Here is a 15,498-nt window from a genome sequence, read left to right as displayed (position 1 = left end):
AGACACATTTTTAATTATTTCAGTTTACGGATATTAAGTTTATTTTCTACAGAAATAAAGTTTATTTGGTTTATTCACACTCTGGTTTTGGTAAGGTTTGATCTCACTAAGGAGGACCAGTTGGAAATAGATATGTTTATATCATATTGCATGTAATTTCCATGCTACACATCCATACTTGATCTATCTCATTTAGTTGTGTTAATATACGTGATCAGGGATGGATTTAGTTGCGATATATGTAACGAAAGTTGCTTTGGTTCTCTGTTAGCATAATTAATGAACGAGATTTTTCAGAATACCTTTTGGATATGATAGTAAAATTTTTGAGCTCATAACATTATATAATGGCATGTAATTATAGAGTAATTAGTATATATATGCGTGGCCCAGGTGGGAGATTGTTGGAAAATATGGATATCACATATATAATAAGGGTAATTACATGTTATTATTTACTATCATGATAGGGTAGCTCAAATTAAAAGTGATTTAATTTGGTTAAAGTTTTATTGGGCTTTAATTATTAAATAAAGTATGGGTCAAATATGTGTAGATACTCTAGTAATTGAGTTCTAATCTAATTCTAATTAATGATGGGCTAATTAGGAATTAGAACTAATATGCCAAGGTTATAAATATTAGGGTTATGGTTCTCAAATTACATACAAGATATCTTTTATAATATCTCATCCTTAGGAAAGAGAGAGCAAATATTCTCTGAATTTTTTGTGTGCTAATTTAGAAGATCAAATCCTCCAGATCCGGAAAAACTTCAAGGAACTCATGGATTCAAGTATGCTTCCTCATCTAGTTTTATTTTTTATTTATTCTTGATGATTTGACATGATAAATCCTGGTTTATAAAGTTTTATTTCTGATTTATTTTATAATTCTAACAAAACAAACTTAAGCCTATATTACTTAGATTGAGCATGAATCAAATATAGATATGTGTTTAACATTAACATGATAAAATTTTGGCATAATTACTTATTTGATTTTCTGATTTTATAACAAAAAAAAATCATTCTAACTTTGTATTTAATTTTTTTTGTTTCTTTTAACCCATAAGCATACGTTATTTGTCAATTCACTCGAAAATGGATAGAAAAGTTAATATACACATCAATGACAAGCCAACAATTAATTAATCTTTTAAAATTTTAAAAATTCAAAAAAATTATTAAAAAATTATAAAAATATTATTTTTAATATTTTTAATTTTTAAAAATTAATTAATTGTTAATGTGGTAAACACATGATTTGCCACGTGGAAGTCATGTTACGTTCTTTTCCATTCATTTGTGAGTGATTTGATAAATAATATAATTTTTTTTAAGTTTTTAATGTATTGGGCTAGAGGTGTAAATGAACAAAATGTTTGATGAATTATTCATGAAATGTCCATATAACGTTCGTTCATGTTCGTTTACTAAGCTAAATAAATGATTATGAACAATTTTTTTATGTTCCTTTAATAAACAAACAAATACGAACAAACGTGTGTTTGGTTCGTTTAATTTCACGAACAAGCTCGTTTATTGGCTCGTTTATTTATTAATGATATTTTCTTATAAAAATATTAAAATAATATCTGTGTGTATGTATTTATTTTTTGTTTGTTTGTTTATTATTCATTAACATTGTGAATATGTTCAATTATATGTTCATGAACATGTTCATTTAATGTTCATGAACATGTCCAATTAAATTAAATGAACATGTTCGTGAACATTAAACAAACAAATATGAACACACATAATTTTAAATAAACGAACATAAACACAAAATTTGATATTCTTAACGAATACAAACTGAACACAAACAAGTTTAAAAATAAACAAATGAACATGAACAGAGGTTGTTCGTTTAAGCTCGATTCATTTATAACCTTATATTGGACACAGCATCAAATACAAATAAAACTGCTAAAAATATTTGAACTATCAAGTTAAGGTTAAAGGTAAGGTAGATGATAGCGAGATAAATTTGTATTTTTAATATATTTATTTTTGGCTAATTATCAAATAAAATGCTATTAAATTTAGATTTTTCTTATTAAGAATGAAGTTAGTTTGCTGAATTCAAACTCTTACAAAAGGGATTAAATTGGAACAAAAAGCAAAGAGGAGGGCTTAATTGAAAGATTGAAGATTCAAAGATGACTGGATAAATATTAAAGGGTTGAAGATTTTTTTAAAAGTGACTAAATAAAAATTAAATGATTTTTTATATTGTTACAACTCTGTAACTAGTTTAAATTCTAGTTTAAATTTAATTTTTAAATTTTAAATTTAAATTCTAGTTTAAATTTGATTTTTAAATTTTGAATTATTTAGTGATAATATTTAAGGAAAATCTAACTAAATTTTAGCACTAAAAATGTGTATACCTAGTAACTACAACTAATTGAACACACTTTGTCTTTAGCATTTAATAAAATTCCTTACTTTTTCCTTCCCTTCGAGCTTTAGTTTTCTATACTGTTGTTTCATTCCCTTTTTTTTTTCTTTTCTTTAACTTTCAGCTTTTTAGTTTAATTACCTTCTAAGGCCCTTTCCCTTTTCATCTTCCACAATTCCACAAAACCACTTTCAAAGCATGATTTTTTTCAATGATTAACTAAACCCTTTTTAACTTTAGCTCGGAAATTACTCCAACAAAACAATCATAAGATACGAACCCGCTTAAAGAAAACCTCTCAATTCGGTATTTGCTATCTCTCCGGGATATGGGATAGTATAAATTCGTCTCTCAAAGTTAATTCAATTTCAATTCAAAAAGCGCGCGTTGGGTTGGAATCGTTTGGCGTACAATTGGGAAGTTGAGTCGATGGTGCTGCATTCAAAATCCGCCGAACAAATTGACGTGTTCAATTAGAAAAAGCTAGTTAGATTCCATCAAGGGAGATAGTGATCGGATTTAAACGACTTACACGGTTGAGGCTATTAATTCGAGTTTGGCTTTTCAGATCACAAGGCTATCGAAGTCCTAAATTACGGGTATGTGCCACGTGGTTGGGAATTCGACAAGGGTCGATTTGCAGGTGATACCGAGATTGACTACAAAAGGAAGAGTTGGCGGTTTGAGGGATCCTCGATTGCTAATCAACTTATCGCTTGGAAAGGAAAATCTATTTCAAGGATCGATTCAAGATTGGAGTACAACGAGGCTAAGGCTAAACTTAAAAAATATTTTATTTATTCATTTATTTTATTTTCTTAAATTTATTTTTTCATTTTCGAACCTATTTTTATTTTATTTATTTTTCATATTTCCTTATTTTATTATTTTAATCAATTTAAAAGCCTCATATTTATTTTTCAGCATTGCAACACACTGGTCGTGGGCACGATTGTCACCGCGACAGCGATTCTAGTCACGAGAAAAGACGAAATTAGACATTCAGTCCTTATAAATTCGACCCTACTACTCTATATTTCAATTTACCATTATTTTGTCGTAATAATTTATATTTGATGGTTTCGACACCTCAATAGATTTGTCTGCATCATATCACCCAAATTTACAACAAGAACTCCATGGATAGACTTAACATCAAGCCATTGATTTTGCTGAAGGACTTGAAGTCTGCCCATTTGATCTTGTAAAAGTACGGTAAAGAAGCCGCTATCGGTGTGGCTGCCGGTGCCCAATGTCATGTCTGGTTCAGGGCATGGCGGATAGTAATGGCCAACCATAAGCAGTCCCTCACCGCACCCAATATCTTTCAAATAACTCCGGTTCAGCCCCAAAGCTTCCAAGAGCAATTCTTACAAAGTCTGTCCTAATTTCATCATTCTATTCGAATACTCTATCATTATATCTCTACAGATTGAGTTAGCGTCAGATATGATTACGTAGCAAAGATCTCTGTTAACATGGTAATAGCACTGTACTTATTATTACTTACCTACAAACTGTAGGCAGTTCTTGAGGAAGAGGCTGACAAGGTGCCATAGCACTCCTCCAAGTATACCTCCAATTGGCTGCTTCCGCCACATAAAGATCGAAATTACTATTATAAATCACTTTCCTGCTGTTATATCGAGAATCAAACTCTTTCTTAGCTTCCTTATCTTGTTCATGAAACCTTCCAATTCCATCAATCATTTCATCCAAAGTCGTCAGCGGAATCCCATGGTTGATAACTTGAAATAAACCCCATTTCTCACAAGCTTCTCCAACTTTCTTCACTATTTCGTGGCTTAAATTTGGGTCATCGTCGACGCCAGTCAAGTCTATGATCGGGATTCAGACATTTATGCAGCTTCGAGGTTTGTGGTCAAGGATGTTATTGTTTCTCTCGAGCTTGTACTGTTGGTTGATGAAAATGGTTGGGATCTTGGATAAACTAGAATCTACGAGCCCTTTCACTCCTGATTTTGTTTCATCGAATGCTTTCATTCGTTTTTCCGATTGTAATGGGATGCTTCAGTAGGTTCTAAGCCTGTTTCCGCCATTTTTAAGAGTTTTGGAGAATCTCTAACAGGGCTTATATTTTGTATTTGTGATGAAAAAGGTAAGGAGCACTTGGTGTTTTTATAGTTATTTTTTGGTGTTGAAAAAATCGTGCTAAAACTTATCACTTGTTTGTGGTCATGGCTTTCGGTTTTGGTATTGTCATCAGTCACATACGTTTTATTGTTATGGCAAATACGTTTGATAACAACTTTATTGTTATCACTTGCGTTTACGGTGATGGTTTTAGGTATGGTGTTGGCTCATGATTTATTTAATCATTAAAAGAATTACAAAAAATTCAGTTTAACCGGTTTAATTATCAATTTAATGGGTTTTTATCGATTCTTAAATTAATTAGTTTGATGTTTCTCTCTAAATCGGTAACCAATCTCCAATTCGATTGGTCCAAATAACAATTATCACATTAGGTGTAACAATAATGCATATTGCATTCTAAAAGACAGAACACAAGTTTGAACCGTGAAGATTATATTGATAAGAGGGACAATCAAAACATGAATCATACAACAAACATAAAAAAAAAATAGATGCCAAAAAAATTATTTTGTATTTCAGTTGTTTTATTCCATTTTGATTTATATGGATGTATATTGGTCAATATAAATTCTTGATATTTTAAATTAATTTTTAATATTTTATCTTTATTATTTTATATTTACATTTCAAAATAAAATATAATCATCAAATTTTTTTTTTTAAAAAACATGTACGGATAAAGGAGCAAATCCAGAAACATTTTTAGTGGGGCAAAAATTAAATTAAAAATTTTTGAGAGGTCAAATATAAATTTTATCATGTATTAATTTATGATTTTATCGTTTCTAAAGAGACTAAATAGAATATTTCTCATTTTTTGGAGGGGCCAATACAAAATTTTCCGTTATATAATTTAGGTGGCTAAAACTGCAATTTTTTTGGGGGGCAAGCAAGACTAGACCTATTCATGGCCTGGGTCGAGCCTCAAGTAAGACTTCTTTTGCCTAAGCTTGGCCCAACCCAAATATGCAAAAAAAAAATGTTATTTTTAACTCTTTTTTTGCTATTTTTTACTTTTTTATTATTTTCTTGTTATTTTTTCATTATTTTGCTATCATTTCACTATTATGTTATTACTATTTTATTGTTATTATTTAGATATTGTATAACTTTTATTTTAGTATTAATTTTGTTACTATTTTAGAAGCATTTGCTTGTTAAGTTGCACATATCTTAATTTATTTAAGTATACATGTTTTTTTAATTTATTTTCAATTTATTGGAAAATATTTATTTTAATGTTTTTAGTATTTTTATGATTATATATTTTTTAAAATTTTATATAAAAATAATATATAATTAATATGGGTGGGTCGGGCCCGGGTTTTAGTATTTTTATCCGGGCCTGGCTTGGGGTAAAATTTTAGAACCATTTTTCAAGGTGGAGCCAAGCTTAGGTCTAGTAAACGAGCCTAAAATTTTGGTTGGGCCTGGCCTAGCCCATGAGCACCTCTAGGTAAGGTCTCTAGATCTACCCCTGTATGTAGGTAAAAGAAAAAACTTTATATAAAAATATATTTATAAATAATTATTTACCAATTAAATCGTAAGTAAAGTGATATATGATTTACATATAAAATTTTGCTAATTTCGAGTTTCATCCTTATACATATGGTTTAGTTTAAGTAGTGAGTTCTAGTTATTTTATTTACATATGTTATCTAAAAATATTAAAAGATGAAAATACTATTATAATAATATTCATTACTTTCTTAAAACCTAGTTTTTAAATCATTAACCAACAAAGTTGGTGTCTGGTTAACTCGTAATACTAACTCAACCATGCATTTTAAGTTAGTAAAGGTATAAAAATATTTATGCATACATAATCGGCTTATATTTACATTTTGTCATTGAAGTTACAATTAAAATCACAATTGCAATCAATATGTTCTAATAACCACAATTAGATTGTTGACACATTTGGTGACAAGAAAAATTTTGTGGTTGTTTCTGTGACTGAAATAGTGGCCACAACTTTTGGCATTGGTGCATTGTCGAACTTGCCTATTTTTAGATTTGACATATTTTAGAACAAAAGCATTGGACTATTTATTTTGAAGATATTTGGATGAGTTAAAACCTAAAACATGAAAACCAATTGAGTTGAAATTGAATGCTTGAATATTGGTTGCTTGTGGATTAAGATTGGTTACTTACAAAACAAATAAAATCACTTTCTATGTTGAAAACTTTAAATTATATCAGGACTCTTATGGAATTATTATCCTATGTTGATTTTTAGCATTACTTTATAGAAAAATGATAAAATTATAACTCTTATGTAAGAAAAACTTAAGTAGGATGTAAACTTAAGTTTTGTCTAGGTTAAAGACAACCGAGAGACCTAAAGTTTAAGAGAGCACAAATTTGTTCAAGAGAGAAATATGTATGTGTGCATTGTTTCTGTAAGCAATCAAGAGAGCTTTTTGTACTGCAAAACTAAGCTTTTGAGGGGGAAACTTAATTGGAGGGTAATCTGGTCTTTGTACATCGATGAGGTCACTAAATTGGTGAAAGTTATACCAGTGTTGGGACTTAAATCATTGGCTGTACTATGAGAAAGATAATTGATCATTGCTCTGGGAAAGACCTCGCCGACGTAGATTGAGGTCAAACTACGTAAACAATCTTGGTGTTCATTTTTACATTTTCACATTTTTAACTTCGTGGTTGAAACTATGGCCACAGTTCCAAACACTATTTTAGCCACAATTTCTAGTTTGCAAAGCAAGTATCGCCTCGTTTCTACAATTGGTATCAGGGCCTCTCACTTAACATAAATAGTGATTATCCTAGTTGATATACTTGCTTACAATGGAAGGATCTTCAATCTCATGTCCCCCTATGCTTGATAGAGTAATTTATGTTTATTGGAAAGCTAAGATGAAAGCTTTCATTAAGTCAACTGATGAACAAGCATGAAGAGTTGTTTTAATTGGATGGACTCATCCATTCACTAAAGGTGAAGGAATAAAAACTTCCAACCCTGAGGCAACCTTGACCATTGAAGAAGAAAGGACTACTAATGCCAACTCAAAACCACTTTATGCTATTTTCTGTGGGGTAGATGCATAAGAATTCAAGAGAATTTCTAAGTGCACTAAAGCTAAGAGGGCCTGGGAAATACTAGAGATAGCTCATTAAGGGACCAATACAGTGAAAAAATCCAAGCTTCAAATGCTGACAACTAAATTTGAGACTCTGGGATGCAGGAAACAAAGGCCATTTGAGAGTTTTATGCAAAACTCTATGACCTAGCCAATCAAGCTTTTGCCTTAGGAAATGATTACTCAAACTCAAATCTTATGAGAAAGGTTCTTAGATCATTATGTCACACCCGAATATCTTAAAGGACCCAAATATGGGGGAAATTTGGGACCTAACTGAACATATGGTAAGTTGGCAGACTTTATCAGGAATTTTGGGAAAATTGTAAACCAACAAGCAAATAGGTGGGTTCTAATTCTAGTTCGATTAACAAAATTTTTATGGTTCGGCTTATAAAAACGAGGTCTCGATACCTCTTTTTTTATAACCACTTGACTTTTGAAACATACCACTTGAACTTAACCATTCATTCAAATAGCATAAATTATCAAATCAAAATTTATTAAAATAATATATTTGACTCGTAAATATTAAATAATAATATTTACAGACTCACTCGTCAGATTTGTGGCCCTATAACAACTGTTTTCGACATCACTAAAATACAGGTTGTTACAATAGCCTTTATGGCAATTCCTGCAATGATAGTTTTTGTGGCATACTCCAGATGGAATGCTCTTGTGGTATGTCTTAATAGGACTCTCAATGAAGAACTTTGAAAGGATATAGAAAAGTAATGGGTTAATATTGAAAATGTATACTGAACAAGGATGTGAACTTGGTATGTTCGAAGGAAATACCTATCATCTGTGTATGTGTTACTTCTTGAATCATGATAAGGTGTTGGCTAAAAATTTGAAGGATGTAAGTGATGTATCAAATACATTGAATGAAAAGGAGATAGTTTTAGAGTAAGGTATAGTAACTAACACATATAAAGGGATAGAACCCAAGAAAGCATTCGTAAGAGACAAGTTGAAGGTTAAGAACGATGGAATCATTTATATAAATTATCAGTTGCAATGTGCAAATATCACTTAGGTAAATGATGTTTTCCTCACTAAGTTCTTATGAACTTTTCTATATGTGTTATGTTACAGGTGATTTGATGTGGGACTGCGCCAAGAAGGATTGCGCCAGGAGGGACGATGTTAGGACTACGCCAATAAGTGGCATATCGAGTTATTATGCATACAGAATGAGTTTGGTGGTGAGTTCGAAGCCTGAATTGTTAAATAGAAATCCATACTTTTGGATATCTACAATAGATTAGGATTTCAATTTAAATATTGTTGTGATTTAATTACCATGTGTGGTAGTTGTATTTTCTTATTGTATATACTTATGTAATTTAGTTTGAAATTTGTAACTAAGAAGGTGTAATTAATTGTAACTTGTTTAAATAGATTAAGTTTTTTGTATATATCCGTTTGGTAATACCCAATATCCAGATCTGGCATAACAGATCAGGTTGAAGGTGTTACATGAAAGGTAAATTTTTATAGAACTTACTACCCTTCCTTGTTTGATAGGTTTGCTTATGTTATTTCTATTTGCCCCTGAGTTTGAACATAATTTGAAATGTTGGTAAAAATATTGGCATATATGGCTGCGAATGTGATTGAATTGAAATGCCTTGAAATAGGTAAGTGATGTTATATCTATTGATTGTAACTAGAAGAATGGCAAAGACTGTGAAATGTATCATTCACTCTATGTGTAGTTCAAGTTCTAACTCAATCGATGGAAATTGAAATTTTATATGCGACAATAAAGGTTATGAATATGCAAATATGAATGATTCATGCCCATGTGAACTTAGTAAAAGGCTAGGATGCAGTTGACATGCCAATAGGGTTATATGCACATCAAGATCCATTATTTATTATCGATCATCAAGTGTTCATAGTCTCTACGGAGATCTTGGTGTGGTGGAGGGGTGTATTTGAATATGTTTAAACATTTGATGCCTACAGGCTTTGCACTTTAGTGCCTTGGTGTGGTGTAATTCACCCACGTGTTCGAGTTTGTTTTACTACAGTTCTATTGGAAGAAATTTTAATATTGAACTTTGAAACGAAAAAATGGAAATGAACTAGATTTGATATGTTAAAAAAGGTATGTGACTAAAATGATAATAGCATGGATTAATGACTTAATGAAAATATATGAATTGGTGATGAACCTATGTGAAATGGTGCAAATTAGTGATGTTTGAGTTATGTTTATCGTGTTTAATGCATATGAATACTTATGATTCTTATGTACGTTTTGTTGTGAGTTAGAGTGTCATATGATAGCTAAATGTATGCATAACCTTTGGTACATAACATGTTCATATATGAGCAAGGTAAGTGTTGTAATTTCCATTTGAACTTACTAAGCATTGAGTGCTTACTTATCATTGTTTCTGCTATATGTAGATCCCTAACTTGAGAAATTCACTAGGCCGGATCAGGGTGGATAACATACTATCATCAAGATGGTATAAATATGTTCATTCTAGTTCCTAATATTGTGGCATATATATAGGGTCATTTTGTTATGTAAATGATCATCCTTAATGTGAATGTTAATGTTGTGTTCATGGTTAAGGTTATGTTTGCATGTTAAGCTTGATATATGGCTTAGTTGTGTATAGTTTGATTATGCTAATGCCATTTTGATGCTTGAATTCAAGGTTTACATAGACCTTATGTGTTTGAAATTGGAAATGTAGGTAACTAGGTAGGTTAAGGTTGATAAATAGCTTGGATATGTCTAGACTTTGATCATGAGTTTTGTGCCATTTGAGCATTTGATTTCAAAAGTGTGATAAGTTTAATTTGTTATCGTTTGGCATGATATGATGATTTGATGAAATTGAAATGAAATTTTATTATTTATAGGTCACAAATTTTGGCAAATTATGTGAAATGATAGGTTGAAACCAAAAGAGATTGAAATTGTTGTATTTTGCTTATAGAGTTGCAACAACATCCTATGGATGTCACGACACCACCTTTCAATGTCACGACGTGCCCTGTTTGAGGTCACAATATCAATTCGATAAAGTTTGTAAACTTTACATTTTAGTCCTCAAGTCGTGTTACCAACCTATTGTTTTGGAAGTTGCGACATTGTAAAGTTGCGACTCCAGCCCGAAACATTTTGAAACTTTGCAATTTAGTCCTTCAATGGTCTCAAGTTATGAAAAGAGCTTTCTTAAGCTCGTATAAACCCTAGATAAGATAATGATGTAATGATCATGTCTATGGATATAATGTGTTGAATCAATAGAAATTATGTTGCAATTGATTTTTATTGCTCCGACAACGGTCATGGCATCCTATAACTTGAACCTGACGATCGGATCGGGCAAAGAGTGTTACAATTTGGGTTAGAATTAAAAGGTTTAAGGTAAAATATTAATGGTTAACACATTTATAAAACTAAACTCACACAAGTCATTGTCCAAATATCTTAATTATTACATAATTATTAAACTCCAAAATAAATTACATTCCATGTCACTAAATTATTAATAAGTTTACTTTTTTGATTACCCAATTTCAAATTACCTAAAATGATCATTGAATTATTCGAAATTTTCACTTCCATCATTGAACTATTAAAATAATTGTTTCCACACCACTTGCACTAATCAAAACCTCCCCTTCCTCTTTTCTTCACTCAAGGTTTTTTTTATATAAAATAACTTTTAATATTACAAATCTATAAATTAAAATTCAAACAATTTTTTTTCATATTTTTAACTATAGCCATCAAATTGACTTAAATCTAAAATATATTATTCTACTCGCTAATAAATACAAATTCACCATACCAATCATTAAATCCTTACTTGAAACTTGTTAATCAAATTTCTTTTAAAAAAATTAATCCAATCATTTAAATAAAAAATTTTATATATAATTTAATGATTTAATAAAAACTTTTAAATAATCAAAAATTACTTTATAATTTTTTAAAATTGAATAATTTTAAGTGTAATATATCCTAGTCATGAAAACAACCTATGCATCAATGTAGAAGCACTTACAATATTTTATTTTTTAAAAAAGTTGATTAGAGTTTAGAACGGAATCGAACATTAAAGAAAATTTAAAGAAATGAATGCCATATCCCTATCCAGTTCATAAACATATTGAATCATTTCACTAACAAATGAACCCAAACTAACCTAATAAGTATATTTCCTAATATATCATCTAGAATACCATGAATCCATGATTAAAAGTTCCATGAGATTGGCAAAATCCAAAAAGGTAAACAGCAGATTGAAGGGCAAAATTATGAAATCCTTTTGTGGAACTCAAATTAAATAGCTATGAACTTCGAAAGAACAACAAAGCCTTGATACAAGCATACAGAAACAGATCTAGTTTCACCGAGGTATACAAATTAAGATCGAACGAGAAAAACCAGACCCTCTTCGGTTTTAACCGGACGTGTTACGTCTTCAAACTGTTTTGGTTTTCGGAGCCTTTTTCTTCAGTTGTCTTGTGGGGATTGAGTTCTTCATGCCAATGAAGAACAGCAATGCCCCTAACAGCGCCAAGTTCTAAGAAGAAAAAGAAATTCATTTAGAAACTATTCATTGAAATTTTCATCAAATGACAAATGTACAATTACACTCTAGGAATGGCAAGTGAAGGAAGTAGACAAATGTTTAGGGTAAATATACATTTTAATACCTTAATTTGGCTTCAACTTTAAATTGATACTTAAAACTTGGCCTCAAGTTTCAATCCGGTACCTAAGTACTAACTTGGAGTAAAAAGCCAAGTCCAAGTAATAATTTTAACTACTCTAATTGAACCAAAAGATACTTTAGGTACAAAATTGAACCTTAAAAGTCAAGTTGAAATACCTAATTGGACAAAAAAAAACCTTAAGTACTAACATGAACCATGAAGCGAAATTCAAGTATAAAAATGTATATTTACTAATTATTGTCCACTATCATTTAATAGAAACCGATGCAAAATTCAAGGAGAGAAATTATAAAATAACTAAAACACAATACGGCACAAATATACGTATCAAAATTGTATTAATATAAAATGCCTATACATCAACCCTCATTCCTTGAGGAAATATAAATACCAACCTGTGAGAACTTCGTAAAAAGAAGGCCAAATTCTTTCTTCTCCTTCTCGTAATTGTAGAAGTCATAAACAATGGGAGTAAGAATGAGTTGATGCAAAACCTACAAACGAAGTATATTGTTGTTATCATTTGAATTTCAAAATACACCGTACTCGTTTGAATATCTATGGATATTTTCTTTGAATTGCAAAATACACCGTACTCATTTGAATATCTATGGATATTTTCTTTTTTCTTTTAATTACTATTTGGATGAATTCAAAGCGGATATAAATATAAACTTTCTTATATTGAGTCTATTTTACTTTATCGCAAATAATGAGTCTCCAAACCTATTTGTTATCTGCTTTGTTTTAAATATATTTAATGAATTTAAATATCTAACAAATAATGCTATTTTAATCAAATGTCAGTACAGATCTTAAACAAATTTTAGTTTTAAAGCAATTGTGCATATTCAAATTTGAATATTAATAATAATAATAATAAATGTTCTACCTACTACCAGCTCTCTATATAAATATAATTAATTTTTGTAAACATATTTGTGAAACTTCACGTTTTAATAATGGATTAATATTTATTACACTGACAATGTATATTTTTATTCTACAATCAATCTTAAAAAATTGATATGTATTTTTTAAAATTATTTATTAAAAAAAAACTTTACAAATTTTGATTATGCCATTTGTTTTTAAAATGTAATAAAATAATAATTGAAATAATTTAATCAAAATAAAAAATCTTAAATTAATGTTGTAAAGAAAAGTTTCTTTTATGGGCTAAAATAATAAAACTGCCCTTAAACTTTATAAACTTAATTTTAAGAACACCTCCATACTTTTACTACACTTAAATAAGTGACCTCGTATATTAAGTTTAACCCCAGATAAGCAGTAGCACCAAAAGAAAAGAAAAGCCGGAAAAGTAGGGTATAAAAACATACCAGAAGATAAGCTCCGATGGTGCTGCCAAAGGTAAAGAGAATACTCCCAACACCTTTAAAGGCTACAGCAGCAGCAACCACATACTTGATCTATAAATAATAACCCAAAGAGTTAAGACATTTGAAAAGCTTTATATAATCGTATAATAATAGGGTTTGTTTTAGAGATAATAACGGTTCGAATAGGATTTATTTTTAAAAAAATAAATCGGTGGTTAACGTGCAGTATTTTAATTTTTTTTTTTAAAAATGAATCAAATATCAAGATAATCGAATCGATCTGAACCTAATTTCACCTATTCAGATAGATTTAGTTTATCAGTTTTTAAATTTTAAACAAAAAGAAAAAAAAACTTCTATGATCATTAGTTTAAATATAAAATATTTATTTTCAGATTATAAAAACTTAGCAAATAATTACAAATTAATAAAAATTCAATTTGATTCAAATAATTGTTTTTTTTTAATAGTGAACAAAAATCAAATTGAACCAAATAAATTTATAATATCCAAACTAAAATAGATCCGAACTGAATGCACTACGGATAGTTTAGGCATGATATTTAAAAAACACATCTCGAAGAATAGCAATTCTTACATCAAATTCAGGCACTTGCAACCCTGTGTGAGATGAGACAGTCTTTGAGAAGACGTTGAACTTTGGCCTCAGCTCCTTCACCGCTGGACCACCATCGACGCCAAATTCATTGAACCTGAACAAATTAACTATTAGACTTAATGAAGAGCTAAGTTTATATATTCATCATTTGACTCAAAATTGAATATACATTAAAAAAAACACTGAATAAGTATAAATAGTAGAAATATATATTTGCTCAGTCTTCCAAATGTAAATCAAATAAGAAAGAAGTCATCATTAATTAAAGTATAAATAAACTTTTAAAAGTTCAGAAAAACTAAATCAAGATCTAAACTATCTCGCTTCTTTTTACTCTTTTCGCGAGAATCACATTAGAAAACACAAAAAAGAAATTACAGATCTGGAAATGAAGCTTACTCTTGCCAAGCAGAGAGGATGAACACTGACGCAAAAAGAACCCTTCCGATGAAAGAAACCAGCGCCATTTTTCTGATTAATATCTTCAAAGAATATATAGAAAAAATCTTTAAAAAAATGTTCTCGAAAATGAGAAGAAATTGCTGTCGGGAAGCAGAGACAAGAGAGTAAAGAAAATGCAACAGCCGGCAATTTTTATAGAGAGAGAGGAGAAAGTTCTGAGGAAGAAAAGACGTACTCGCGCGAGTATGATAATGTTTAAACACTCGCGGAAGATACGGTGGGAAACACGTCGATTTAACCAATCAGTTTCACTGGTTCGAGAAATGGAAAGGGATGACGTGGACGAAAGTGGGGAGCGAGTTCAGTTATTGGTTACCACAATTTCCTTATAGTTTAGTTTAATTTACGATCGTAGCCATCACGAGATCCGTTTTTATTTTAATTTTTTATTTTTCTTGCTTTTTATTTTGCCGGTCTTTTGGTTCAACTTTTTGAAATTTGAATGCGGTAGTATGTGCAAAAAGTTCCCCTGAAAAGCAAAAGGAAATTTAACAAAGATAAAGAATTTTATTAATATCAATAAATTTTAAAATGATTTATAATTTTAAATTCTATTCAAAAATATATTAGATATTTTTTTTGTGATACAAGAGATTAAATAATAATAATAATAATAAAACTTAAGTACTATATTCCACACTCAACCATATCTTCAAGAAGGAAACTTTTCGTCCTAGACAAAAATCTTTTAAAGGCATGCAATTCAGGCATCATACTTCAT

General features: G+C 29.9%; 1 protein-coding gene and 1 pseudogene across 1 annotated transcript; both read right to left on the bottom strand.

Moving 5' to 3' along the window:
* Positions 1-3,415: 3,415 nt before the first annotated feature.
* LOC107888892 (1-aminocyclopropane-1-carboxylate oxidase homolog 1-like) lies at positions 3,416-4,481 on the bottom strand (annotated as a pseudogene).
* A 7,384-nt stretch (positions 4,482-11,865) lies between these two features.
* Positions 11,866-15,075, bottom strand: LOC107888893 (uncharacterized). Its single transcript, XM_016813154.2, has 5 exons — positions 14,715-15,075; positions 14,295-14,409; positions 13,697-13,786; positions 12,749-12,847; positions 11,866-12,199 (listed from the first exon to the last, which is right to left on the bottom strand). The coding sequence occupies exons 1-5, from the start codon at positions 14,780-14,782 to the stop codon at positions 12,098-12,100; spliced, it is 474 nt and encodes a 157-aa protein (XP_016668643.1). The 5' UTR covers positions 14,783-15,075; the 3' UTR covers positions 11,866-12,097.
* Positions 15,076-15,498: the final 423 nt, after the last annotated feature.

This window comes from Gossypium hirsutum, chromosome A09 (genome assembly GCF_007990345.1).
Source record: "Gossypium hirsutum isolate 1008001.06 chromosome A09, Gossypium_hirsutum_v2.1, whole genome shotgun sequence".
Classification (NCBI taxonomy): Eukaryota; Viridiplantae; Streptophyta; class Magnoliopsida; order Malvales; family Malvaceae; genus Gossypium; species Gossypium hirsutum.
Note: the sequence above shows the minus strand (reverse complement) of the source record. Positions and strands in the feature narration are given on the sequence as shown.

Coding starts and splice junctions, on each gene's coding strand:
- LOC107888893 (XM_016813154.2), bottom strand. CDS start 14,782: ATGGCGCTGGTTTCTTTCATCGGAAGGGTTCTTTTTGCGTCAGTGTTC. Junction 12,848..13,696: donor CCATCGGAGCTTATCTTCTG/GTATGTTTTTAT, acceptor CTTCGTTTGTAG/GTTTTGCATCAACTCATTCT. Junction 12,200..12,748: donor TTTTTACGAAGTTCTCACAG/GTTGGTATTTAT, acceptor TTTTCTTCTTAG/AACTTGGCGCTGTTAGGGGC.